The 27,566-nt window shown below is 40.0% G+C and overlaps 2 protein-coding genes across 3 annotated transcripts in view; one reads left to right on the forward strand and one right to left on the reverse strand.

Annotated features, from left to right (window-relative positions):
* Positions 1-2,783, forward strand: part of eys (EGF-like photoreceptor maintenance factor) — a 342,903-nt gene extending 340,120 nt beyond the window's left edge. Inside the window, exon 41 of the mRNA XM_088352009.1 lies at positions 1,074-2,783. Within this exon, the coding sequence (XP_088208135.1) occupies positions 1,074-2,251 (1,178 nt within the window). The 3' untranslated portion in view covers positions 2,252-2,783. The remainder of the gene's footprint in view (positions 1-1,073) is intronic.
* A 2,869-nt stretch (positions 2,784-5,652) lies between these two features.
* On the reverse strand, positions 5,653-27,236 carry phf3 (PHD finger protein 3). 2 transcript variants are annotated; one of them, XM_088351908.1, is made up of 16 exons: positions 27,128-27,236; positions 25,303-25,550; positions 24,109-24,228; positions 22,749-24,045; positions 21,395-21,665; positions 16,984-17,032; positions 16,638-16,758; positions 16,396-16,552; positions 16,194-16,310; positions 13,974-14,108; positions 13,744-13,888; positions 12,866-13,052; positions 12,643-12,790; positions 10,874-10,963; positions 10,614-10,809; positions 5,653-8,910 (listed from the first exon to the last, which is right to left on the reverse strand). In XM_088351908.1, the coding sequence occupies exons 2-16, from the start codon at positions 25,532-25,534 to the stop codon at positions 7,490-7,492; spliced, it is 4,686 nt and encodes a 1,561-aa protein (XP_088208034.1). In that variant the 5' UTR covers positions 25,535-25,550; positions 27,128-27,236; the 3' UTR covers positions 5,653-7,489. The 2 variants fall into 2 exon arrangements, with proteins under 2 accessions (XP_088208034.1, XP_088208035.1); XM_088351909.1 differs by lacking the exon at positions 24,109-24,228.
* Positions 27,237-27,566: the final 330 nt, after the last annotated feature.

Genomic DNA, 27,566 nt, shown 5'->3' on the forward strand with positions numbered 1-27,566 from the left:
CTATATGTGTTCTATTTTTTATACCTTTATTTTATATTTACATTTGTATTTTTTCTTTCTTTTTATAATCTATGTGTAATATTTTTAAACAAACAGATCTTGTAATTGTAATATTTATTACTAATTTAAAATTGTATTTCATCAAAATGTTTTGGATTAGTTTTTTTTTTTTACTTTACTATATTTTTATATTCTTTTTAACTTTTGGGGTTTTTGTGGTTTCATTAAATATATTTCTTTAATCGCTTTGTAATTTGTTTAAGTTGTATTTTATTGTTTTCATATTTATCATATATTTGATTTTAAAGTTTTCATGTATTAATATGTTTAATATTCTTTAAAGTATTTATCTTTGTTAATTTTATACTATATATATATATATATATATATATATATATATATATATATATATTGCATTTGATTATATTTTGTTCTTTTAACTTTTTTAGTATTTATTTCAAATTTCTATTTTTAAACTGTTTTTCATATTGTTGTAAAAAATATATATATTTTTGTATTGTATTATTTCATATTCTACTTTTGTATATTTTTTACATTTTTATTTTCACTTCTATAAAATTATTTTCTATTTTGGTGTTTATCTTTGGCATATAGTGAGACAGATTTTGGGTTAGAAGGGTAAAAATTAAGGGGGGTCGATATCAAGTTTTTTATGTATTAAATTACAAAATGGGTCATGAAGCTTCATAAAACACTTGTCAACATTTTTAATCCTAGAAACAATAAAGACTAGAAATGCCAACACTCTGAAAAGATTACAATACTATGATTAGTTCTACTTCAAAAACACTTTTTAATTATTGATCTCATTTTACAAGGTTCCTAACATGTTTTGTTCTGAAATAAGGGGAAAAAATAAAAATGAACATGATTTTACATGAAAGATGGCAGATTTGTTTCCTCATTTCCAGGGAAATAAACGGTGTTTCTTACTACAATTTATTTTTATGATCAAAATTAAAAGAAGAAAAAAAAAACATTATTTTACACATTTTCTAACTCTAATTTCTGCAGTTTTACTTGCACCAGTAAGGACCTAATTTTCCATGCAGGAGACTTCCTCTGCCTCTCTTTGACGTCGGGCTTTGTCCAACTGCGCTACAACCTGGGGGACGGTCCCCTGATCCTGCAAAGCGCCACCAAAGTCATCCTGGACGCTAAAACCTGGCATACGGTCCGGGCGGGCCGGATCGGTAGGCGGGGCTTCCTCATCCTGGACGGCAAAGAAGTCATCAAGGACACCCCCCGGGGGATGACCACCCTAGACGTAACCAGCGACGTCTTTGTGGGAGGCGTCTCCCTTTTCGTCCCCGTGTCCACGGACGCCGCGGGAGAACCACCCGCCGGTTTCACCGGCAGCATCAGGGAGGTGATTTTAAACGGGGCGGAGCTGGAGTTGACGGAAACGGGGGCTTTGAGTGGGGCTAACGTCATAGACCGGGACGGGAGCGCTTGCGGGTACAAGGTATGCCACCACGGCGGGTTATGCAAACCAGAACCCGACGGGTTTTCGTGCGAGTGTCCCCCGTCCTGGACCGGACCGCTTTGCAACCGATCTTGGGGTTGTGCCCACAATTTTTGCAAACGGGGCTCACTATGCGATGCTAACGCTACGTCGTATACGTGTATGTGCGCGTTGGGGTGGGGAGGGGAGTTTTGCACCAGAGAGGTCCGGACGGACGCTTTAAAATTCTCGGGACGGTCCTATGTGAGGTTTAAGGATTTCCAATACCACAAAAGAAACTTGAAATCCACCCAGGTTTCTTTCATCTTCCTTACCAACACAAGCGACAGTTTGATCCTGTGGATGGGCGAGGAGGGGTACGACGAGGACTTCCTGGCAGTAGGACTGGAAGGGGGGCGCCTGAAAATCGCACTCAACCTCGGGGCGGGCATCTCCTTCCCGGTTTTTCCGAAGAGTCCCACCCTCTGCTGCCAAACGTGGAACCACGTCTCGGTTTTGGTGAACGGTACCGTGGTTCAAGTCCATCTGAACAACGAGAGGGTCGTTTTGGAGGATTCGGATCCTCTTGGGAGATACGTGGCCTTGGACTATGGGGGTAGGATCTACTTTGGGGGGTTCGGGGTGTACACAAGCGTATCCCTGGTGACTTCGGGAATGTTTTCGGCAGGCTTTCAGGGAATTCTACGCAATGTTTATTTGTTCAACGAAGCCCTGGTGTTTTCGAGAGGCATGGAGGGTTTTGATGTCGACGACGGGAATGAGTAGAAGAGTGGGGAAATGGTTTTGAAGTTTTGTAGGAAGATGGGTCATAAAAGCTCATAAAACCAGGGGTATCTATCTACCTTTTGGAAGCTGAGAGCTATTTTTCTGTTATTGATTAGCGCTAAGAGCAACCAGTCTGATGTATTTCTTAGTTATCATTCTATTACTGTGTTATTATTACTGTTAGGAATTAAATATTAAAATGTACCGTTTACCAAATTGTTGGAATTAGTTATCTGACTCCATTAACCAAACACAACCTGCAGTCACCTAACAACGCGCGCTCGTTTCCTGATGGGAAAATATGGACAAGAGACCGGCATTTCCACACGGGGGCAGATTTAATTTCTTAAACAATTTAACTAAGTGAACTCCATCGAATTAGCCGAATTAGTGTTGCTCAAGTCTCTGTCAAGCCTCCTCTCTCGATGTTCTGCCTTTCTCGATCTTCTGAAGTTCTTTTTTCCGCAAGCTGGTGTGTCGGCTCCTCCCATGGGCGTGCCAGGAAAACCCCCTCGCCTTGATGTCTGAAATGGTCAAAACATCCCCGGGCGTTTCTACGTCACAAGGGCCGTCTGCGTCGAGTAGTGCCAATTATCTTATCATCCTTTTGTCCCAGTTCACCGCTGTACCTGTAAACATCATTTGTAACTAGGTTGCATTGACCTCGCCACACAGCTCAGCCAGTGAATATCTTTTGCATTTAAATGTAATTTGTATTTGATCGTACAAAATCCTTTAGAGTCAAATGTATAAAATCTTTCATTACTAATTGCCAGGTTGTAATAAAATGATAAAAAAAGCTTATATTGAACTAGAGCAAGAGATTTAATAAGGAGCCAATTCCTTATTTTGACTCACTGTTCTTCATTGTTTTGCATCATTGTCGCTATCGGCCAATCAAATTGCTGTTCTTTGATACCCACACCCTTTAGGACTGATCTGTTTTTTGTAGCCGGGTTCAGAGGAGGGGTTTAGGCAGGGATTTTCTAATCCGAGCGTTGTTCTCCCTGCCGTCCTTGCAAGTTCAAAATCCATTGATGTCTTCTCGCCTTGTTTTGAGTGTCTACTAAGCTCCAACTTAACAGTATTGTACAATGAGATACTCAAACTTACAGAACAAAGTATTTTTCCCCCAGTGATTTAGGATCTAGTATCAGTATTGTCACAAGGCGCTGCCATCATAGTCTGGATCATCTCTGAAGAGCGTAATATAACTGAAAAACAACAGCAGATGATGAAAGGGCTGTATCTGAGTCGGATCAGGAGACTTCTCCAGCTACTGGTAACCATGGAAACTAGTACCTTCTGTTCCATGAAGGGGAGCAAACCCCCCCACCGAAAGAAAACCTTTCTGGATAGGGATGGACACCGCAAAGGCGTACATGCCCAAGTGAACTGTGATTCACGTATAACGCATATTTTTCATACCTAAATAAGAACTCTAAGTTTGCATACGCGTTATACACAAGGTATTACAGTATTGTAGTATTTTACCGTGTTTGACGATGATTGAACCGTCCAAAAACATTCAAGACAACCATCGCTAATCATTATGTGGAATTGCTGAGGATGCCGAATCCTAACCACTAGACCACATGTGAAGTAGATGAGAAATGAAAAGGCATTGTTCATGGTTTTACTTGTATTTATTATCTGGCTTCTATCCCCAGTAAAGATCCTAGATTAAGATTTTTACAGGCACAACCAAAACCCTAACCATAGGTCCCAACAAAACCCCAACACTGGAATTTGTATTGCCTTGACAGGGAATTGAACCTGCAACCCTCTGATTTTAATAAAAGGATTATTATTTATTAAACCCTAACCCCAGTTCCGACCTCAGAGTGGTGGTCATGTTTAATTTAGAGATTAGTTTATGCACTTAATATATACCATATTTGCAAATTGGGAAGTAGCAAGTCAATCATTTTGAGCACGCGTACATCACTGTTGCATTTTGGGAAATGTAGTATTTGTGAGTTTGAAAAAATCTGCAGTTTGCAAGCCGGTTCTACAAATGATTTTAGATTACCTTCCCCCGGGCTAAATTTGGCCTGCAGATTTTGACTTTGACATGTGCACTAAAACATTGTGGAAATCAAATGTCCTAGTAAATCACGACGACTCGTCGCTGGTGAGATAATTCAGAACCGGTCTGTAAGCTACTCAGGTGATTTAAGGAAGCTACCTGGTGCCCGCAGGCAACACGTTGGAGACCCTCTGTAACTCTAAGCTTCAAAAAGGTTGGTGAGCATTTATTGGGCACTCAGAAATACAAAATAGTTCCTGTACATTTTAGAATATGGCCACAAAAGACTTAGATACAGTTTCTTTTCTTGATTGGAGGCGGGAGAGAGTATTTTTTTTTTGCAAAGTTTTGAGTTATAGTGAACGTTTTGACCCTGACAATATATGTTTTGTGTGATTTTTCTTTAATAAAAATCAGAAAAAAATACTTTTAGCCATCTGTGTACCTTCTTCATATTTCTTGATAATTGCAAGCATCATTTCCATGGTCATCCTGTTTGTGCTTCTCCCTCTAGCGTCACTGCAAGTCTTGAGACTCAGAGGAAACAAATAAAGTACCAAAAATAAGAATCTCATCATCATCTCATCAGCCGTACCGCTTATCCTCATTAGGGTCGCGGGGGGGCTGGAGCCCATCCCAGCCATCTCCGGGCAGTGGGCAGGGGACACCCTGAACTGGTTGCCAGCCAATCGCAGGGCACACGGGGACAGACAACTCATTCGCTCATTCACACCTAGGGACAATTTGGACCGGCCAATTCACCTGAAATGCATGTTTTTGGAACGTGGGAGGAAACCGGAGTGCCCGGAGGAAACCCACGCAAGCACAGGGAGAACATACAAACTCCGCACAGGAAGTCTGGAGCTGGATTTGAACCCACAACAGGTTCCCATGACATGAACTGTGCTGCACAAGCGCTAACCACTGCGCCGCCGCAAGCATAATAATACTAATTATTGTATCGCAGACTCGCAAAATTTATATGTCACGTGAGATTCTGATTGAAAGTAGAGCGAAAGGCATCATGCGAGGTAATTCAGCTAATAGCATAATTGCCTATTTATAATGCCATAACGTCGACCACTAGCAGACGGGCATCTTAGAGACCTACACACAAACACCGTAAAGTATAGATTAAGGTAAGTTTTAAGGGATGCAAAATAATGTGTTGTAGTATAGTGGGGGAACTGCCATAAAGAGGGGACAGAAAATAAAGGTATTCCACAATGCAAAATGAAAACATTGTAAGGTGGGGACGTGATTCGGACAATTTATCATAATTAAATATTGGACAAGAGTACCCAAACTTAGTTTGAAATTCAAAAAATTTTTTTTCTTAGTGAGATATGCATTCAATACAAGACAGCAGTAATTTCAGTGATTGTATCTTTAATATACTGTATTTACTGTACACAGAAATTGTACTTTATTTTAATAACAATTTAAAAAAACAAAAAGAAAAATGATCTTTATTACCAACTGTACATACACACGTGCAAAGGCACACTTAATTTCTAAGATATATTACAAGCCCGAAATGTACAATGCGTTTCCAGTAGAAAGTAGGACTAAAAGAGTTCAAGCGATTCTTTAAAAAGTAACCTTCACGACGCCAAACACTCCTGGACGAGTCGTTTTAGGGGTGCATGTGAGTCGCAAAACATATTTCCGGGAGATTAATAACATGTTAAAGCAGGTCAGTGGAAACAAAAATACTTAACGTATTTATTTGTGTATATTTGACCTAAAAATAAACTCAAAGTTAATAAAGGGTGCACACAAGGTTCTATCGAGAAAAAATGTTGCCGACTACAATTGCAAAACATTGGATGCAATGGGAATCGGACCCAGGTCACGACAGTGAGAGAGCAGAACCCTAACTACTGACATACGAAAATGGCCGTACGTTTTATCTCATCTCACTATTTTTAGTCAAGGTACCAGAAATGAATGCTGTGATAATAATTTCGATTCTATTCTTCTATTCTAGTCCAAGCATTGTAGCATGTTACAAGCGCCAAATCCTAACCACTGGACCACCAGTGATGTAAATGACATACAAAAAGGCAGCAGGTTCTACCTCGTTATCTCACTAATTTTAGTCACAGTACTAGAGACAAATGGTATGACAATAATTTCGTTATCATTCTTCTATTCTAGTAAAATCATTGTGGTTTTCAATAATCCGGGGTCGGTAGCCCTTTGGGACTCCTTGTGATTAAGGCCGTCTCAAATAAACATGACTTGAAAATAAATTTGTCATTTACAAGCATCAAATCTTAATAACTGGACTAGGTGATATAATTGACAAACGAAAAGGCAGTAGTTTGGTCTTATTATCACACCATTTATAGTCACGATTTCAGAGACAAATGTTATGATGGCAGTCAATTCTATTCTTATATTCTAAGCAGTGAAAGTGACAAATGTAATATGTTACAATGCTTAGAATTGAAGAATAGAATAGAATTTATTCTCATTATAACATTCATCTTTGGTCCCGTGACTAAAAATAGTGTGATAAATGTGAAAGTGTAAAAATAGAAGAATATAATATAATTTATTGTCAACCTGTTACAATAAATGTGTCACTTACGTTATCATTATCACACTATTCTTAGTCACGGTACCAGAGACAAATGTTATAATAAGAATGAATTACATTCTAATCTTCTATTCCTAAGCATTGTAAGTGACAAATTTTGTCATTATAACACTCACCTCTGGTACTGTAACTAAAATGGTGTTATAAGGAGATAAAACCCACTGCCTTTGCATATGTCATCTACACTACTAGTGTCCTAGTGGTTAGGACTCAGCACTCTCACCTCCGCGAACCGGGTTTGAGCCTTTAAATCCAACCGCGCAGTTTGAGCTGAGAAAAAGGGAAATAAAACCTTAAGACGGATTTTGGGTCAAAAATGAGGTTATACACGAATAAATACGGTAACGGCGATAATAATAAAAATCTTAAAAACGCTCGATAGGGAAAAAAATGCATCTACGCCCCATAAGCTAACATTTGAAACATAAGTGGATCGACTCCCCCGTAAACTGAACTGGCCGCTGAGTTCCTCATTCTCCGAAGGGGGCGACGTACGAGCTGCACACTGACAAAGCCAAACAAAGTGGTTGAAAATCAGTCTCGGAAAGCACCAAACAAACACATTCTACTGAGAGTCAAAAAAAGAACGTTTTCAAAACCATGATTACGAGTAGCCGTCTTTGGAGCTCCTCCTGCCGGCGTCGTAATCCGAGTCTCGGCGGTGTCGGTGGCGTTCTTTGTAGCGGGCGTACTCAGACTCCTCGCCGTGGTATCGCTCTTTCCTGCGCTCGCCGTAGCGATCCTCCGAGTGTCTGTGATGCCTGTGCTTGTCGTCGTGCTCGGATTTCCTGGCCCTGTCGTGATAGCGGCTTTTCTTAGCGTGGTGCGAGTCCCTTCGGTGGTGGCCGTGCCTTTCCTGGTCCTCGCGTTCCTCGCTGAACCTCTCCTTCTCCTCCCACGGGTGGCAGTAGGTGTAGACTTCTTCTTCTTGGTGGTGAGAATGAGGAGGCACGTCTGTTCCGGAATCGTGATTCTGGTCCTGGACGTACGGGTTATTCGGAGATTCGTGGACGGATGGGTCCTGGTCGGCGGGTACCTGAGGTGGAGGTTGATGAAACGGCGAATGGACGGGTGGGGCGCTGTTGCATGGCGGGAAAGCTGGCGTTTTTGCACCGTCCTGTACCGGGGATCCACCAGGCCGGAATCCATCGGGATCTTCACCCTGTTCTTTTGGTTTGGCCTGAGAGATCTGTGAAACCCCTTGATGAAAAGCCGTCACCGGGCTGGTTTTACTGCCGCCGGGTACTGCTGGAGAGATTTTAACCTCTGTCAGGTGGCTTGGTTCCTTGTTTTCTGACTCTGTTGAATAGGTGGAGATCTTTTTCAGGATCCCGCTCAAAGGTTTGGATGTATTCGTGTTCTCCGGGTCCGACTTGTCATCTTTTCGGACGGTTTCGGCGTTGGACAAACTTTCCAGGAAAGCCTCCGTGGAAACATCTGGAGGTTTATCTCGCAAGGAGAGCGCCGGAGCGAGGGGTTGGACCTCGGCTGGTTTTTCAATCTGTGGTTCGGGTTGGACGGCTTTGACTTCCTTTTTCTTAATGATGAAACGCTCCCGGGGCACTGTGGCGACGACCGGAGCCGGGTCTTTAGGGTCCTCATTAGGTAGGGACTCCACTTTTTTGACAGGTTGGGTTTGAGGCGGATTTTCTCCGAAATCTGGCAGCGGCGGGAGAATTCCGCCCCAGCCCAGCAGCACGCCTGGAAGGAAACGCAGGGGCTTGTTGGACTCCTGGCCGCTGTTCCCGGCTGCAGAGGGTTCTTCCACAGATTCTGTGACGGGCTCCTCTGCAATTTCCGTCGTCTCGGCGAGTTTCTCCTTCTCGGGTTTGATGGGGGTGGTCAGAGATGCCAGGAAGAGTTTCTCGTCTTCTTCTACGCGGGTCTCCTGGACTGAAACCGGCACGGGCTTGACTTCGGGAGACATTCTCGACGTTTCGGTGATGTTGACAGAAATATAGTCTCTCTTTGGCCTCTGACGGATGATGAGTCCCATGAGAAGGTTTGTGCGGTTGTTTTCCAGACCTGCCAAAAACATGATTGTTAAATTAACTTCCATGTTTTAACAGTATTCCCACGCCATTTCGCAGTCTTTAGTGCATTGCAATTTTTTTCTATTACAAGCAGAGCTGCCAAGTATTGAAACTAGAATTTTAGACCAAATAAAGAGTATTTTTTGATTTCCTGGCAGGGTTTTCCTGTCTTTTTAAGGATGAAAATGGTCCTTAGAGGATATTGTCATTAAAAAAACTGCAATGTTGATTGCTTTTAGATGGCACTCCTTGATAACATATCTTGTATATAAATCATGTATTTGAAAAATAAGCATATTATATATGTTGTTTTAATTGTATGTTTTGAATTATCTGTGTTAAATTTAAAGTTAACCCCTTACCATTCCCGTAAAATTTCGCCTAAAAATCCCAATCCAAGACATACCCAATGTAAATTGAATGCTGTTCTTGAACCATTTGCAGGATCAGGATGGTTTTTGTCCTTTTTTGAAAGGTAAGACTGAAGTTTTGTTCCAAACTGAAATAATCACTGCAAGTGCTACTAACATTGAGTTTAAACACAGAAATATGAGGTTGCATGGAAATCTTAGCTGCAAAACAGGTGAGACAATAACTTGAAGCCTTACCTGGTACATTGTCAAATTTGATCACAATCTGAAAAACTAAACATCGTATTTTACAAATCTTTCTACTGTTGGGTCTAGGCATTTTCAAAAGTGGCCATTTGGAGACAACCAGTTTACAGCCCTGAAAACTTTGGTATTTTTTACATTGGCCAATTTTTAGACATTGTGTAAAATTGTAAATATTTGACGTCTCTTTACTGAGGTCAATCCACGATGCTGCACACTTACAATGGATTCCGGGCGGCATTTACGCAAATTTATTTTTGGCTCTGATTTCAATACAGCTCGTAAAACTGCGTACAATTACATTGGAGATTTCATTGGCTAATCAACGTGTCAATCCACATTTGAATCGGTCACTGTTGGCTTAAGATTTTTGAAGCCGAAGTAAGTAATGACCTTTTTTTCAATACAGGCCCTCATAGGTTGTCACAGGACAAGGACTGCAGAAAAACCCTAGCAATTGGCCAATTGATGTCATTTAAAAGGTCAGAGGCTAATGGCTATAGCAGAAATCATCTGACGGTTATGTTTATGTTTAAAGGCGAGTTATGGAGCCAAACAGACAGATTATATCAATGATCGTCAAACGATGCAGGACTGCTTTTAGGCGTTTTTTTTAATCCGTCAGCATTATCATGTGTTTTCGAGTAAATATTTTACACGGTGGGATTCACTGGGCTCTCGTGAATGTAACCACGCCATATTTGCGGCGAATTGTGTCAGGAATAAAAATTTCCCACCACTTTATGGTGAGTTACAGTATACTGTACCGGCTTTATAGTTGTTACATAACCTGTTACGGACTGATAGTGATAATTCTGTAATGATTATAATATTAAATGATCATTATATCTTGAATTCCCAGAGTTTAGGCTTTTCAATGATATTTGGCTTGATGTATTTCAGTGGCTGGTGACATCCGGAAGACACGATTTTGTTTATCAACAGTCTGCCAGCCCGCCGGCGGAACATCAAGGGATGAATACAGTTCATTTACCGCAAATTTGTAATATGGTTGGGTATTGAATTGATTTACCGCAAAAATCTAGAGAATACTGCGTTCTCTTGTGTTTGTTTCACTCACCTGGTCCATCAAAAGGCACAAGCTGGTGCGGCACTTTTTCCGAAGCACCCAAAGGAATGAGATACATGTCTTTCACTTGTTTGCGGTTGTTGGACACCACCCCGAATCGCTTTCTGCTGCTGAAGTAAGCGTAGAGCAGTGTGTAGGAGATCTCATCTTCCTCCGTTGCGGGCGAAAAGCGGATCAGGCACACTTCCTGATAATCAGAGACAAATTAATCTGATCTCATTAAAGCAGCACTGGAGAAAAAAAAATCGTACTTTTGTTCCTGTGGCACGGATCTTCTCCAAGTAATCCCACACGGTCTGCGGACTTATCCTTCCGCCAACCTGAATGCTGTCGGGAAGATCCTACGAAAGGGAAAAAAAGTTACAATTCAGTTTCCCTAGATGAGGTTATTTTAAATCATTAAGAACAATACAGTTAATTTATAAAATTAACAACTATTAAAATGTTCTACAACGCCAGGAGTCACATACCCTTTTAAAGTTAAGAGTTACTTTTTCTGTTCTTAAGCGTTAAGGGCTACCACTGTGATATGCACTTCGCAAACAGAAATTAATGTTATTACTATGTTGTTACAGAGGCTCCCCTACTTACGACCATTCAACTTCCGAAAAAAGGTTCATATGAACATTTTTTTGGGTATGTCGAAAAATATCCGGACATTGCTGTAAGTTAGATTTTGTATTGTGCACCTTTTTCTGAGAACAGGACATTACTGTAGTGCATGTGGTGGTGCTGTGAGAGATCACCCAGCATCCACCCCGAAGAAGAAATTCGGCTTCTACTTCCTGGTTAGTGTGTAATCATAACAACGTGTACTGAACTTTGACGTTTTTATCGTTTAATATCTCTGGCGTCCATTCAATATGGTTGGTGTAAATTGTAAAGAAGAGGCGTTCCGTTTCATTTGAAATGAAAGTGAAATATGAAAGCTTGATGCAGTTAAGAAAACGGTTGGATCGCTTTTATTCGGCCACTTTTTACCACGAAGGAGGAAGTTGCCTAACTCTTGAACCGCATCTCCCTAAAGTAAGTTAAAATCAACTTTATCTGTATCGCGCATATTATTTTATGAAATGTTTATTTTTTTTGTACAAAACAATACAGGTTACATACAAAATATATCACTGAAGCAACTTAAGAACGATCGTCCTGAACCGTTCGTAAGTAGGGCAGCGTATGCATATTATCAGATTTTAAGAAATACATCTATAGAAGTATTTTTAAAAAAAAAAATCTAATTTTTGGACTAGTTACTCTCCCAACAAGTTAGAATTTAAAGACAGTGCCCTTGGTACTAAAGTGCTTTTTTTCAAATAATTAACATTAAATCATTCAAATTTTAAACTGGATCTTGATTGCAGCTGGGCATTTTTATGTGTGTGTTGCAAATGCAAATGATGTAATCCTAATATAATAACATCTCAAATAAAATATATGGAATATGAAAATTATTGTGAAAATGTTAGAATGGAATCCCAATTATTGTTATTTAAATAAAAAGGAACTAGGATTCCTAGCCCTTATTCTCATTTTTTTATATGTAAGATTCACAGTCACCAACGCTGTTCTAAAAATAGCTCAGCGGTAATGAGCCATCATGATTTTCGATAAGATTTGATTTCTAACATATTAATCATTACAGTCTTGCAATAACATAGTAATTACATAGTAACAAGGTAGTATTGACACGGTAAATGGTTATTTTAGAAATTCATATCAAACTTCCCGTTCATCAGTACCAAAAAAGGTAGTTCTCAGCTCCAGAAAGGTTAGAAACCCCGGTTCTTAAAGTTACCCTAAAAACTTTTGTCGCTGACTTTGTAGTAGAGTGCTGACAAAGAACCTATCTTCTTCTTAGCCCAATGTTATGTAAATTGAAGCAATTGCATTAAGGCTAAAAAAGTTCAAATCTTTATGAGAATGTTAATGCATAAAAAGTCAGCGCAGCGTTGACTTGAAAAACTTCGAGCTAAAGTGTGTCCGTAGTCTGCTGGGGGGGTCGTTAAAACGGCTGCTCTACCTCCGTCAAGCCGTCCAGAATCCCTGAGACAGGGAAAGCTTTCGTGACGAGTTTGGCCACCGAGTGCATGATAAGGAAGCCTCGCCACAGGGACTTGAGGCTGGAGAGGAACGACGCCTCCACCTCTCGGCTGCTTGCCGGCTCAACCCTGAGATGGAGGACGCCACATGTCAGCATCGGTTACGAATAAAAGACGGGCAAGGGTCACGAAACGACAGCTCACCTTTGCTCCAAGCTGCCGTGAGCCTTCTGGAAGCTCTCCTCTAAGACTGTGAGGTGTAGCTCATCCTCCGCAGCAGGTGGCGCCGGCGCGCTCGCTTCCTCGCTTTTGGTGGATTGTCGCCTCGCCACTGTTGTGGCCACTTTGACCACTTTGGTGGGGGCTTCTTTCACCGGTTGTGCCATGCGACCTTAGTTTGTAAGAAACAAAGTTTAAGCTCGTGATGTTTATGATCACAATTAATGTTTAGTGTCATTTCTGGGCTACACGGCGCATCAGAAAACCCCAATTTGACCAGAAATTTGAACGTGCACCTTGTAACCCGGTGCGTCTTTAAACACCACAGAATACGATGGATAAGTTTGGTATTACATACAACCGTACGAGGTATTACAATGAATGTGCAATGACATAATCGATCAACTTCTGAGTTTTCTACAGTCTCTCTTGTTCTTCACCAAAGAATGTTAGAGAACGGAGAAAACGGAAAGTATTTTAACAAAACACTATACAATCTATTTTACGTTCTTGTACCTATAACATTGCAAGGTTATTGCCGCACAGGTGAAGATGTGGGAAAAATGGTGTGATAATAAACTCCTAAGTCTTTTTGTATGTCATCTGTACTTTCGGTGGTCTAATGGAGAAGTCTCTCGCCTCCACGACATGGGTTTGATTCCTGTTGTATACCATGTTTTGCAAAAATGGTCAGTGAAACTAACCTACTGAACAATATTTGCAATAATATATATCGTGAGTGTATAAAAAGCAAAACAGTTACACATGAATGCATGTGGTAGCTTACTGTAGTCTCAATTTCATAAGCCTTATTGTCAAGTGCGCATTACAGTGTGGAGAATACCATATATGTTGTAGCCTACCTGTACAGATCTTGCAGTTCAGGTCAAATAAGTGAGACTTGTGTTTGCTGGTGGTGTCTTTCTCAATCTCTGTGCTCTCTGCAGGTTTGTTGGGGGTGGTCAGAGGTTCTACCAAAACTTCTGGGACTTTGGCGGGCAGTTCAACCTGTCAGATAAAAAGAAAAGAGTCCACAATGATCTAGTTTAACCACATTGCAAAAATGTCATCAACAAAATGCACATTTTCTTACCTCTACTTCCACCTCCACTGGTTCAGGTACCTTACGTGGTTCTTCACGTTCGATCTCAATTTCTCCCTTATGTGTGATCTTTGTGATTGGACGCCTCTCAACCTCTCGTTGCTCTTTTTCAATCATTTCAATTGTCTGTGAAAGAAAGAAAGAAAAATCTCATAAATATATTAAACTATAAATACAATATTGATTGTGAAGAACAATGATGTAATTGCGCTCTAAAACTGTAGCTTTATCCGGTTATGTCAGGTCACCTAGAGCAGTGACTCGTATTAGTGTATAGCGTTGGAGACATAACCATGAGACTTATCGATCATAGCTTGCAATGAAAATCAAATTGGGAATTAAAAAAAATGTTTTAAAAACTAATACATACTATATTGTAGCGTTAATTGTTTTTCTGCAGGTTGTGGACTCAAATAATGAGACATTTAGTCTTGCCAATTAAATTATAGTTTACCATGAAGAAAAAACCTTAAATGAGCAACTTAGTTATTTTTTTCATTAGTGACAGCCGTTGTAGAATAGAATAGAATAGAATATGCCTTTATTGTCATTGTTACAACATGGGATATGCTGTGACAACGAAATTGGACGACTCCAGTTCCACATTTACAGTGCGGATAAGGAAACAAAGACACAAATGAACAAAGAACTAACTGACTTAGCTTAGAATGGAGTGTGTACATTCGAAGAAGACACACTAAGGAATCCCGAAAACAAACCCAAAGACTGAAAGCAAAACAACAGTTCATCATGTGGAAAAAGAAGAAACAGCACACTCAAAGAGGACTGTGGTGTTATGCACTACAAGGCGTTACAGATTGTGGATTTAAACTTTCCAAAGTGATCCCATTGCTCATTAGTCCCAAACAAAATGTCCATTCACCCCAGCATTTTTTTTTACAAGAAATTGTGTTTATCATCAATGTTTTCCCAATGTTTATGTATGGGCAATCTGGGAGCTTCCGGTGTCTCAAAATGATCTAAGTGCAGGTCAGGTATCCAGTCTAAAATTTTCAAAGTTAAGTCCAAGTAGGGGTATTACAATTCTGTCTCCAAGAAGACAAAGTCTTAGTAATTTTGGGAGAATACATTACAAAATTATTACCAAACTTTCAACAATATTCTCCCGTAAGGGGGCTATTTTAGAACATTACTACAGAGCATGAATCAGTGTTCTCATTGCTACATTTCTGCTGGATAAGAGCCCAAATGGGTCAGCCGTATTTCCAATCGAAAATTCTGAACGTTTACCCATTTCAAATGAAATTCTACAATAATTAAAATAAGGCATTGACAATTCACCCTTCCTTTGCAATAGGTACAATTTATCGAGACCAATTCTTGGTTTCATCCCATCCCACAAATAATGTTTTATCATATTATATTAGTACATCAGTATTTTGGGGGGGTGCATATAGGGAGCATTCCCGTTATGTACTTCATTTGTGGTGCCACCGACATTTTGATTGCAGTACTTTTCCCCATAATGTCAAATTCAATTTACTCCACTTCTGGAGATTTATATTTACTTTGTCCAAAACCTTTTCCATATTAATTAACATCATTTCCTCAATATCTGGAGATAATTCTACTTTCATATTTTTTGTGTGATGGAATTTAGTCAGCTTCATACACCTGGAGTAGCTGATGAGTGAATAGCTGGTGGTAGAGAAAGTTTGTGTAAATGTCAAACTTAAGCAGCTAGCCAGTGGTACTTAAAAGGCCAGTAAAAGATTGAGAGACCAAGCAAGATTTTTCAAGCGTTGGGACCCTGAATAAGAACTCGGCGAACGAATGACACTGAAGGAAAGTAAACTTCATTAATACGGTGAAGCTAGCAATAACAAGTGGTTACTAGTGGTAAACCATAGCCTGCGGCCAATTGGATAACATGAGTGGCTAGAGAAAGAAACAGTGGAAACTGAGTGGAAGATGCCAAAATCACAGGAATCTGCGACCCTCACATGCAAGGCTCAGCTGTGTGCACCAGCAGGAGAAGATTCCTCTACAAAATCCTCAACATATCAATTTTTTCAAAGGGCGTCTCAAGTTGTGTAATGTAATTACAAATGACTAAACCTGTGTATCTCATGCTCATTATTTGAGTCCATACTGTTTTATTTAAAGTAAGTGTTTTTACACCACTAAAGCGTCTCTATATTGCACACACTGGGGCTGTAAAACGAGTCAAGATATTTAATTAAGACTCACATGTCTGTTCTCTCTTTGCCGCCAGGCTGCCAGTTCCTTGGAGGCAAGTTCCTCAGGACTCATCCGGATGAGATTAGCAGGAGATATGTCACCTTTCAGAACTTTCCTGAAGAGAACCTGCGCAGAACGATAAAATAAGTCATCCTAAAATCGACTTTCCATCATGTTTGCTCTCAATCTGGGACAATTCAACCCCACTTACATTATTTTTAGTATCTTTGAGGTTAAACATCAGGCTTCGATACTTGTTCTTGTATTTGTTTTCAGTGTCTTTATACATGTGCAAAAGTTCTTTCTCTATCTTCTTGGCAACTTCTGATGCTTTCTCCACCGGGACATTCAAATCAGATTCCTTCAACCTACAATGAGTGAGTCGAACGTTCAGCGCTTTTACAAAAAAATCTGGTTTTGACGGGGCCGTGTAAATTTGGGGAACGTTCCTACCTCTGCAGGAGGATTTCTTTCAGAGAATCGCGCACGCTGCGTCTGATCTCCTCGATGGATGCCGGCTTTTTTGAAGCAGAAGATGCATTTTTATTTTTCGCTTCAAGTTTGTGCTGAATGCCTGTGAGGACAGAGTGAATACCAAAAACAGAGAAGTTTCCATTAAAACAAGAAAAAAAAAGATGAAACTGCAACTTCGTGATAGTCCAATAAGTGAATGTCAATGAGAGGAATAAATATTGAATAAAAGTAAATTATTTCATTTCATTTCATAGGCAAATTTATACATCAAAGATATATTTTACTATAACTGGGCTTGCAAGAATGAGAAAAATAATAATCCTACCTGATTTATGAGTATCTTTGACATCTGAAGATGATCTCCGTCTCTGCTCCTAATTTGTAAATAGAGGAAGTTTAACTTACTTAAGTAAGTTTTACTGTTCATATTAAACATGAGAATTATTAACTAAAGTAATGAGTGTGGCATGTTTAGCCTTGATGTTTCTGCTCAAATATTTGTTCTGAAGTTATTTCTGGGTTGTTTGAAGTTCTCATTTACAAATGTGTCAAGTGACAGGACATAAAACAAAAATAAAATGAAATGATTACAACTGGACTTTCCGGATGCCAATTTAATGTCAATATTTAAAGGAGGTGTACGGAGTTTGGAACTTTGTTATCCTTTGCTGCCATCTCCAAGCTCAAAATCAGGATTGCAGGCTCAGTCAGTTCATTCATGATGCGCATGCAAGTACCGTATTTTCCGCACTATAAGGCGCACCTAAAAGCCTTTATTTTTTTCAAAAGCTGACCATGCGCCTTATAATACAGTGCGCCTTATTTATGGAACAAAATTAATTCGCAAAGTCTTGCAACTAACTTGCAGCCACCGACTAGATTTTCCCCCGAACGCCAAGTAGTCCGCGGTGTATGCTGGGATTTATTTACCGGCGTTTCATTGGCTAACCAATGTGTCAATCATCATTTGAATGCATCACTATTGGCTAAAGTTATTCGGAGGTCAAGGGGAGGATCCTTTTTATCATTTACAGGCTGGCATTGGCTTGAACGGCAAAACAAAGCCTGCAATTGGCCAAAAAAGACGTGTCAATCATCAGTTGAATCGATCACTATTGGCTAAAGTTATTCGGAGGTCAAGGGGCGGATCCTTTTTATCATTTACAGGCTGGCATTGGCTTAAACGGCAAAACAAAGCCTGCAATTGGCCGAAAAAGATGAATGCGTATAGCACGTGGCTGACGGCATACAGAAAGCATTTTTTTACTATTTTGTACTTGTAAATATTTTATTCTCCTGGATTTACTAAACTCACGGATATAAGAGGACCACGGCTGCACATTATTATGAACACAACGACTTCGGTGAGCTACTCTGGCTATATATATATTATCCCTGTATCTTGTTTCAGACTGAACTTGATGTTTCTGTGATAAGCGGTGCAGATAATGGATGGAATGGAGTGTCTATTTTTAAATTAAACTCAATTCCAAGTGTTTATTGTCATATATACAGTAAAGTTGCGAGCGAAAAAAAAAAAATAGAAACTAAGGAATGGTTGGCATTTCTTGAATCCCAAGACTTTAACCTTCCGAATGATGGAACGATGCATTTGAGTAACATCGTACGGACACCGCATCCACACGTGTTCTCGACACGTATTTGCGTCTTTGCAAGCTTTCGGAATGTTAAGGGGGTAATAAGTTTGACTGAACTATCTGACTGTTTTGTCGACGTTCCCATTGTAGCGCCTTATAATCCGGTGCGTCTTATGTATGTCAAAAATAGGACCAAAAACTATTTTTTCGGGGTGAGCCCTATAACCCGGTGCGCCTTATAGTGCGGAAAATACGGTACGTGCATTTCTTAAATCTGCTCGAATAAACTCTGATTTGTTTAATCTTTCCTCGGGTTTGGGTTGGCGTTTTTAGGAAGAAAGCCTCTTATTACCGTCACCTTTTTCATGCTTCACTTCCAAATAAACAAAAACCCGCGGGATGAGCATGATGTCACTTTCCAGCACTCTCCCCAGCTCCCCTTCCGAGAACCTAACTTGTTCTGCCCCAAACGGCTCTGATAAAAGAAAGATAAAAGCGGATAGATGGAGTGGAAAATAATACATAGAGGCTCTTTGAACTTAATTGGACATTGTAAACACACATAATTGAGAAGATATTTAGATTTCAACATTTTTATGCACACATAAAACGACACACCCCAGGTCTAATTTTAGGACGCTAAATTTATAATGATTGAGAAATACTAGTTCAAGGGGTATGTAACTGACTAGTTGTCAATTTGTGATGGCACTTCTAATTTTCTTCATAAAGGAAATGAACCAGTGGGTTGATATTTTTTTCCCAATTCAATGCCCGAGTGTGCAATACAGACGCTTCCCTACTAACGCCCATTTGACTTTCGTAAAACGGTAGATATGAACATTTTTTTCTGGATATCCACATAATACTGCAAGTTAGATTTTGTATTGCGTGCGCCTTTTTCAGAGTACAGGGCAGTACTGTAGTGCTTCTTTCCGCCGCTACCGGCGTGTGGCGCTGTGAGAGGTCACCCAGCATCCACACGGAAGTAAAAAGAATCCGCTTCCTCTTTCTAGTTCGTATGTAAACATACAGTGCTACGTGTAGTGAATCTCCAGCACGCTCAGAACGTCGACGTTTTTATTGTTTAATATCTCGTGCATCCATTCAATATGGTTGGTGTGAAGAAGCGAGCCGTTTCTTTTGAAATGAAAGTGGAATAAGAAAGATTGATGCGGGTGAGAAAATGGTGGCTATGATTATTAGAGCATCACTTGTCTCGCGACAATAGCCAAGAATGGAATTCATTGTCGACTATTTCTACTATAGATTTTTGTCAACAATGCCGACTAATTGTTGCAGCCCTAGTGATTAGTCTCTATGCATTTTTCCTCAGGATTTTGTGTTGTGACAATTTTTACCTTATTTCTCACGGATATATTCATTTTTCCTCCAATTCTAATTAGTTTGTTACAAATCAAAGAATCTACCTTTCTCTTTATAGTTTTAATTTTTAGTGTTTCTTGAAAAGTAAACACTCCTGTTCATCTATTGGCGTATTTTGGGGGGTGATGTCAAGTTTTTATTTTTGTAATTTTTTACCCATGTGTGTGTGTGTGTGTGTGTGTGTGTGTGTGTGTGTGTGTATTTGACGATCCGTTATGTTGGGTGGGGAGTGGTGATTTTCTTATTGTATATTTGATGTTTTTGTACAGCACTTTGAGTTGCATTTAGGTGTCTGAAAAGTGCTTTACAAATACATTTTAAATTTGATTAGATGACTTAGCTGTGGGGGACACATATTGGAACAGCCTTTGGAAACACTGTATTTTCTGCACTGTAAGGCGCACCTCCCCAAAAAATAGTCTTTTGTCATATATATTCATATATTTTACATAAAACGCACCGGACTGTAAGGCGCTCTGGTACGATTGTTACCAAAACAGGCAGATAGGTCAGTCTAAAGTTATTAACCCCTTAACGTTCCGATGGACTGTTGAGAAGCCAATACGTGTCTCAGACACGTACAGACACGGTGTCTGTACGATGTCACCAGTCACTGAAATGCGCCATGCCCGTATCATTGGAAAGCTTTAACACTTGGGATTTAAGATATAATGACAATTTCATGTCATGTACTCATCAGAGAAACATCACCATCAGTCTGAAACCCATGGTAGCTCACTCTTGCAGCCAAGACATTGGATGATACTACGCGACCGTGGTCTCCTTATTTCTGTGAGAGAAGTGAATCCGTCAGTGTAAAATATTTATGTTCTCATAACGCACAATAATGCAGACAAATAAAAAATTGCACTGAAAAGCATCTCTGCATCAATAGACGTTGCTTGTTGCTAGGTGTCTGTTTAGCGCCATAATTCCTGTTTACAAATAAACAGACTGGTAAAATTCATTTTAGTAGGCCATAGACCAACCTAACTTGTGATTTACATCTTTTTGGGCAAATTGCAGGCTTTGTTTTACCCCGCTTTAGTCTATACAAGCCTGTAAATTATAAAAGGACCCGTCTTCTTTACCTCTGAATAACTTTAGCCAATCGAGACCATTTCAAATGATGATTGAGACATTGGTTAGGAAATGAAAAGCTGGTGTGTATATATATATATATATATATATATATATATATATATATATATATAAATCCCACCATGCACTACTACTTCTACGGGGGAAAATCGAGTCGGCGGCTGCTGCTTACCGTAGTCGAGAGACCTGTTGTGACTCAATATTGATCCATATATAAGGCGCATTGTAATAAAAGGCACATAGTAGCTTTTGAAAAAATCTTAGTCTTATAGTGCGATAGTGCGGAAAATATGGCGATTTTAAGTGTATATTTCCATCCATTATCTGCACCGCTTATCCTCAGTAGGGTCGAGGGGTGCTGGAGCCCATCCCAGCTATCTTCGGGCAGTGGGCAGGGGACACCTTGAACTGGTTGCCAGCCGGTCGCAGGGCACACAGAGACATACAACCATCCACTCTCTCATTCACACCTAGGGACAATTTGGACTGGCCAAATAACCAGACATGGACGTTTTTGGAATGAGGGAGGAAACCCACGCAGGCACAGGGAAAAACATGCAAATTCACACGCGAAGGCTGAGGTAACCACCCACCTGCCTTGCTGCAGTGTGTACATTTGCAAGCCTAAAAAAAATACTTTAACGCACCAACCTTTTTTACAGACCGGATACCAGCTGACGGCAGTTCCTCAGATGCCCCAGTCTTAGGTTTTCCTGCGTGCTTAAGAGCAGGGGCCTCAGTCTTGATTTCAGGGGCAGGAGTGGCTGGGGTTTGGGGCTCTTCTTTGTTGCTTTCCTCCTCGCAGCATTTCAAGCAGACATACATCTGGTCCTCCTCCTCCATTTCACGTACCTTGAGCAGATCAAGGCCAACGCAGTCGCCATGGAACCAGTCGTCACAGCGGCCGCAACCTACCATGAACCTGAAACATTTTTTTAAATACAATTGTATCTGTTTTATAGCCATACTAGATAAGCATGAAACAACTTAACGTTGTTGTGAGTGCTTTGTTGATAAAATGATTCAAATATGTCTCTTGAATAGAAGCCATCATTTTTATTTTATATTCATCCTACAGTGATTTTTTTTTTTTAATATTGTCTAATTACGCTTAAACTAGATAGATAGATAGATAGATAGATAGATAGATAGATAGATAGATAGATAGATAGATAGATAGATAGATAGATAGATAGATAGATAGATAGATAGATAGATACTTTGTTCATCCTAAAATGTACAGTAACAATTTGGTCCACAAACTCATCTTGAGATGCTGATTTGCAAAGAAAAAAAAACTTCTCACTCTGCACTTATTTCAGACCATTCATCTTTACATCGCTGCAGCCGAGCACAATCGTGTAAATTATGTACCAAACTGGAGGCCATCTGGGTGTTTTATTAACCACATTCAGACAGCCCTGGAGAAGCAAACGTAACATAAGCTGTAACTTATTTTTGTTTTGATTGAAAAAGTTTGCAGTAAAGATTTCAATAGAATGGCATCCCAACTCATTCACTTCCATTTGTTCTTTTACGTCAATAGCAGTAGGTAAGTTTAGGACAAAAGACCACCTGGAATACGGCAAGCCCGCCTTACGATGTTTTACTTTTACGGTGCGAAAAAATATGTTTTTGGGCTCCTATTTATGTCATTATATTAACAACTTGTTTTGAGTGCTATTACTCCAAAACACATAAAATGCTAATCTGCTATTGGTTTGCGTCACGGTGCAACAAAAATGCCAATATGCTATCGGCTAAACTATTTTCTCTTCATTCAGTTCAGAATCTCGTCTACTTTGTAAAGACTTTGTGAGCGTATTCTTGTAGTTTTTTACTGTATTCTACATGGGTCCCAAGTCTTGCAGTGATGATAAAGGAAGAAGTAAAAACATGACCATTGAAACCTCTTTGCCATTCTCTCGGGAGTCTACTGTACTTTCAAATATCATCATTGAACTCAAGCGATGATTTCTATTTGTGTGACGAGCAGAAGACTTACATGTTGTTATGGTGTTTCTTGCACTGACCACAGCAGTTGTTTCCGTCCCACACAGACTCGCTGTTGGCAGGCTGCTCCTCCGGCACCTGTTGCTCCGCATTTTCTTTCTTTACAGCCGGAGCGTTATCCGGGATAAACAGTTGCGGCTCGTCCACAGAAATGCTCCGTGCGGTCTTGCTTTTCTGCCTTTGTAGGAGCTTGTCAGGCTTCTTGATTTTAGGCTTCTCCTGCCCGCCTTCTTCGGGCGTTTTGGATGGATGACCCACAGGAGTAAAACTTGAGGAGTAGAAAACTTCCGCTTTCAAAGTGTTGAGTGTGTGAGACTGTTTAGTGGGGCTGTGTTGATCAGACACACGACCGCCGCTAGATGGCCTCTTCTTCACTGGGGAGATGGGCTTGGCTTTGGGATCACCTGTTTGCATCTTTGGATGTTTAGTTGTCTCATCGGTCGAGGTGTTTTCTGCTCGTCTTTTCAAATGTTGGCCAATTTTTTTTCCCTTAAAGAGCTTAATTTTGTGAAGGTCTTCTTTATGGACAACTTTGGGTGTCGAATTTTGTGGTACAACCACTTTTTTACTGTTACTTTGTTCACTTTTAATGACATCTGCCTTATTGGAATTAACTGGTTGCTTGGATTGGAGTGGCCTTTTGCCTAAAATCGCTTTCTTATCCTTATTGTTTACCCTGTTATTTGCAGTAGTGCCGTTGCTAGGTGGCGACTTAACACAAGTTTTACTGTCATCGACAGCTTTTGGCTTTCTCACCACAGTCTGATTGTCGTCTTCAGTTTCTTCAGTAGTTATCTTTATCTGTGCCCCGTTTGCCGCTTGAACGTCATTGGGGTTCACATATGGACCCAGACCAAGTGGGGTATCATCAGGACATATTTTCCGAGTTATATCCTGGTCTATAACTTTCTCAGGTTCAGGATTTTTTAAAGCGGCGCCGTCGTCCGACAACATGCCAATTCCGATATCCGTACCGTAAGAAAAACTATTATCAAAGTTGTCCCCAGTGTCGTGGACATATGAGGGTCCAGGAAGCAGTTCAATCTTGAATCCTCCAATCGTGACAGTTAGTCGTTTCAACACAACAGAAGGTTTTAACCATAATCCCCCTTCGATATCGTTGATATTGATGCGCCCGCCTTGAGTTAGTTCATTCTTCAGCTGGACGCCTTTAACTCCTTTCTTGATCTGAAATGACTTCAGTATCCTGTTGGTAGGTTTCTTTCTTGGTCGTCCTCTGGGTATGGAATCTCTATTCTTTTTAGCGGGCTCTGGACCGTCACTTGGTACTGCAAAAGACAAACACAGGTCACAATTTGAAGAAATTCCTCAGACATAAAAGTCAGGTTTACCTAATTCATTATATGAAAGTTTCCTGGATCTGGCAAGAGGTTTATTGATTGAGACTGAATTGTTTGCAGTTTCAGCCAGGTGACTGCTGATTCCTGCGGATGTGGAACCACTAATGAGCTCTGTCACGAAAGAAAATTTTACGTATAAGTGGCGAAAAGTATTTTTAAAAATCAGTGCTAAAATAAAATACGTGGATACCTTCATCCAAAACAATTCCACATTCCAGACTTAAAATGCACCAGTGACTACGATTACGTGGAGGCAATCATCCGATTGTAAACGGAATAATAGATTTCTGGAGCTATCCGACTGAATCGTTTGCATGCCTTTAGACAAACGAATAACCAAGTATACATGGCATACGCGAGTATTCTGATTACAAGGGCAAAGCATAGACTTACACAATATACGGACGAATACAAATGTAACATTCAACATGTATTGACGGGTACCCCAGTTTCAATTTTACTGTGGGGGTAAGTGCTGCACGAGGCAGATTGTGTGTGCATGTATTGAGTGTATGCTTACGCGACTGGTGTAAGCTGTCAATCAAACCAGGGTGGGCATGCGTAGTTTACATCCCCGAATCAAAACAAGCCTGGAAGGGCCGCTAGCTTTTAGCGGCTTGTTTTTTTTTTTAAATTCATTCATCAATTAAACTGGACTCTAGGAAAAGTCAGAAGGCGGCTGAAAAATGCTGATTACTGGCGGGTTCCAGAAGCGACTCGAGCATAGTCTGTGAGAAGGCAAGAGCGGTGCTGCTAGTCCAGCCTACTCTTAACAGCTAGGATAACTCTCCGAAGCCACAGCTGCGGACTTTGTATCTTCCTACTTTTCATTACGCTGCTTTTACGGTCGCTATTCTTTAAACCGTTGCACAGTTTTTATGACTAAGACAAGTCTCCAAGCAAACGCAATGTAAATATGAGCAAATTGTAAACATTTTTGCTTATTTAGCCTGACAGTCTTTTCTTGTTAAAGTCTTTATTATGGCATGTTTAATCTTGTTGCATACAATGTATTACAACGTTAGTATTAATGACAACAAAGACAGTTCAATTGACTTATAGTGTTTTCCATGGGCTTTTAAAAACAAAATATTACTTAAGTATTGAAATGTGTTATTTCAAAATGCAAAATAAAATAAAATTGAATCGATCGCCAAATGATTTTGAAAAAAATAATTTGCTTACCGGCTGAGCCCGAAATTGGAAAAGAAGCCTCCTCATTATCCAGTAGGTTGAACTGAGAAGTTGCACATCCAAACATCGGATCTTTGTCACTCAACATGTTCTTGAGCGAATCTTCAAGGCAGAGTCCAGATACAAATTCATTACTGGCTTCACATCCCAGATTTTGACCAATGAGGGTGTCGTCCAACTGGTCACTGGGTATTAAAACGTTAAAAGTGTCCACAATATCCATGAATGCTGCTACCTCCCTGCATAGGAAAAGGAAAATGATTAGCTAACTGACACAAAGATGTTAGAATACAAGTACAAACTTCCAAAGAACAGAAAATGGAACAGACGTGATCAAAGGTTTAACGTTTGTCTGCCACACTTTATGGTCATTTCCTTGATTATGCGACATCAAAAACAAACTATTAGACGTGCCCAATAACTTGTCAAATTCAACCTTTGCGGTATTCTGCTATTGGTCGCCCTCATCTAAAATGCTTTATTGGTTTGCATCACGTAAACATGAAAGTGCAGATATGCTGTTGGCGAAACTTTCTCTTACTTTTTTCAGTTCAGAATCTAAGGTCCTTCGTAAAGAGTTTATAAGTCGACGATACAATCGTGTATTTTTTCTACTGGTTGCAAAGGGTCCCAAGATTTGCAGTGATGCTAAAAGAAATGAAAAAAAAAAACTGAAAACCATGGAATCGATGTGCGCGATCATCAAGAAAGATGGTCAAGTGTTTAACTTAAAACAAGGAGGCAACTGAAGCAAGAACAAGTTCTATGGGCAAGACAATCTTTGCAAGCGGAAGGTTTAAAATCAGCTTAATTTTTAATCCGCTGTCGCTGTCTCCTCCACCCCTTAAACCACCTGCTACTCCGCTGTACCAATTCGATTCATGTCACAACAATGATAAATAACAATGTATTTTTCCTTAACATGTCTATCAATTCATCGTATTAACCATGCATAAGTAGTACCGACTATATATACTATCATTGCTTTAATGTTTAATATGGTGCACCAGGGTTTTGGAAGGCATTGGCTAATTACTCTAAGCGTTATCCCCCGCTATATGGCTATTTCACGTTGTGATCCCCACCTTAGAATGGATTAATGTCACATCCCAGGATCTCATTTACAATTGTAAACAATTACTGCTTTGATTACATGTCTCAACGTTGCCAACCTAAATTCGAACTTAGCAATTTGCGAATAATCTATTCTATTATATAATATCCAGAATTTTATTGTCAGAGGCCCACAAACAAACTAGAACTTTTAGGTAGTATAAGTAAGACATTCTAAACTTTGATCGATACTAAACGCGCGAGTGAATCAAGTTTGAACGCATTTGGCATGTCAAAAACGACCAATGGTGGTAGTTTAAGTGGGAGTAACACAATAATAAAGCAAATCATGTTACTATTTTGATTTTGGGACAATAAACAAACTGTATTTTACCTCGAGTTCCTTACATGTACCCTGCTACTAGTACACGTTGCTAACCCCTGTCTCCAGCTAGCCGTTAGCATGCTATCGATGACCTGTGGAGGAAGTTTTCGTAACCGTTCTACAAAACTCCATTTGTTGTTACAGCACCTACATAATTATATTAAAAATAATTCGGTCGTCCAAAATCTAAAATTTACATCACGCATTGTGTTTAAAAACTCGATATAATCCCGACATGCTAACTAGAACGTGCTAGCTAAGGCCTAAGATTGTTTGTAGCCTGTCCGCAGCTAGCAAGCGTTGCTAAAACACGCCCACGATAAGCGAGTTTAACTTCGGTTTACTCGCTGAATGTTTTAGCAAGTGAGTGTTTATTACCTTTGTCTAGGTTTAATGGCGTGTGCAGTTTTGTAGGTCACATAGTAAAGCGACAGCTTGCCTGCTCTCCTCCCTCCACTAACTTCCTCTACTGCGGCTAAGCCGTCATTCGTCCCACTGCCGCAAAAGCTGCGGAGAGTCACGTGGTTTGTGTTTACAGCAGGTAGCTTAGCAGCTAACGGCAAATCCTACAATATTTTTATATTCTTTACTCTTTTAGTTTTATTGGTGGCATGCAAAGATGTAAATTTTATGCAATTCATAGCGTTGTTGTCATTTGAAAATCAACTCATTTGTTTTGTGGTTTATTCAAAATGAGTGAAGGAAGTGCACGCACGCACACAAACACACAATAAAAGTTATTTCCCATTTATTAAAATTGTTTTTCTCTTTTCTGTGTTTGTTTATGATGAATCAGATTCTGTGATAAGGAATGTTT

Source organism: Urocampus carinirostris, chromosome 13, assembly GCF_059441175.1.
Source record: "Urocampus carinirostris isolate Australia breed hairy pipefish chromosome 13, RoL_Ucar_1.0, whole genome shotgun sequence".
NCBI lineage: Eukaryota > Metazoa > Chordata > Actinopteri > Syngnathiformes > Syngnathidae > Urocampus > Urocampus carinirostris.

Bases quoted from the DNA above. Each gene is read 5' to 3' on its own strand.
- phf3 (XM_088351908.1), bottom strand. From the start codon at position 25,534: ATGGATATTGTGGACACTTTTAACGTTTTAATACCCAGTGACCAGTTG. The intron at 16,759-16,983 runs GTAGGATTATTA...CTGTCCTCACAG, and splicing joins CAAAGATACTCATAAATCAG to GCATTCAGCACAAACTTGAA. The intron at 8,911-10,613 runs GTGAGTGAAACA...TGTTTTTGGCAG, and splicing joins TGTGCCTTTTGATGGACCAG to GTCTGGAAAACAACCGCACA.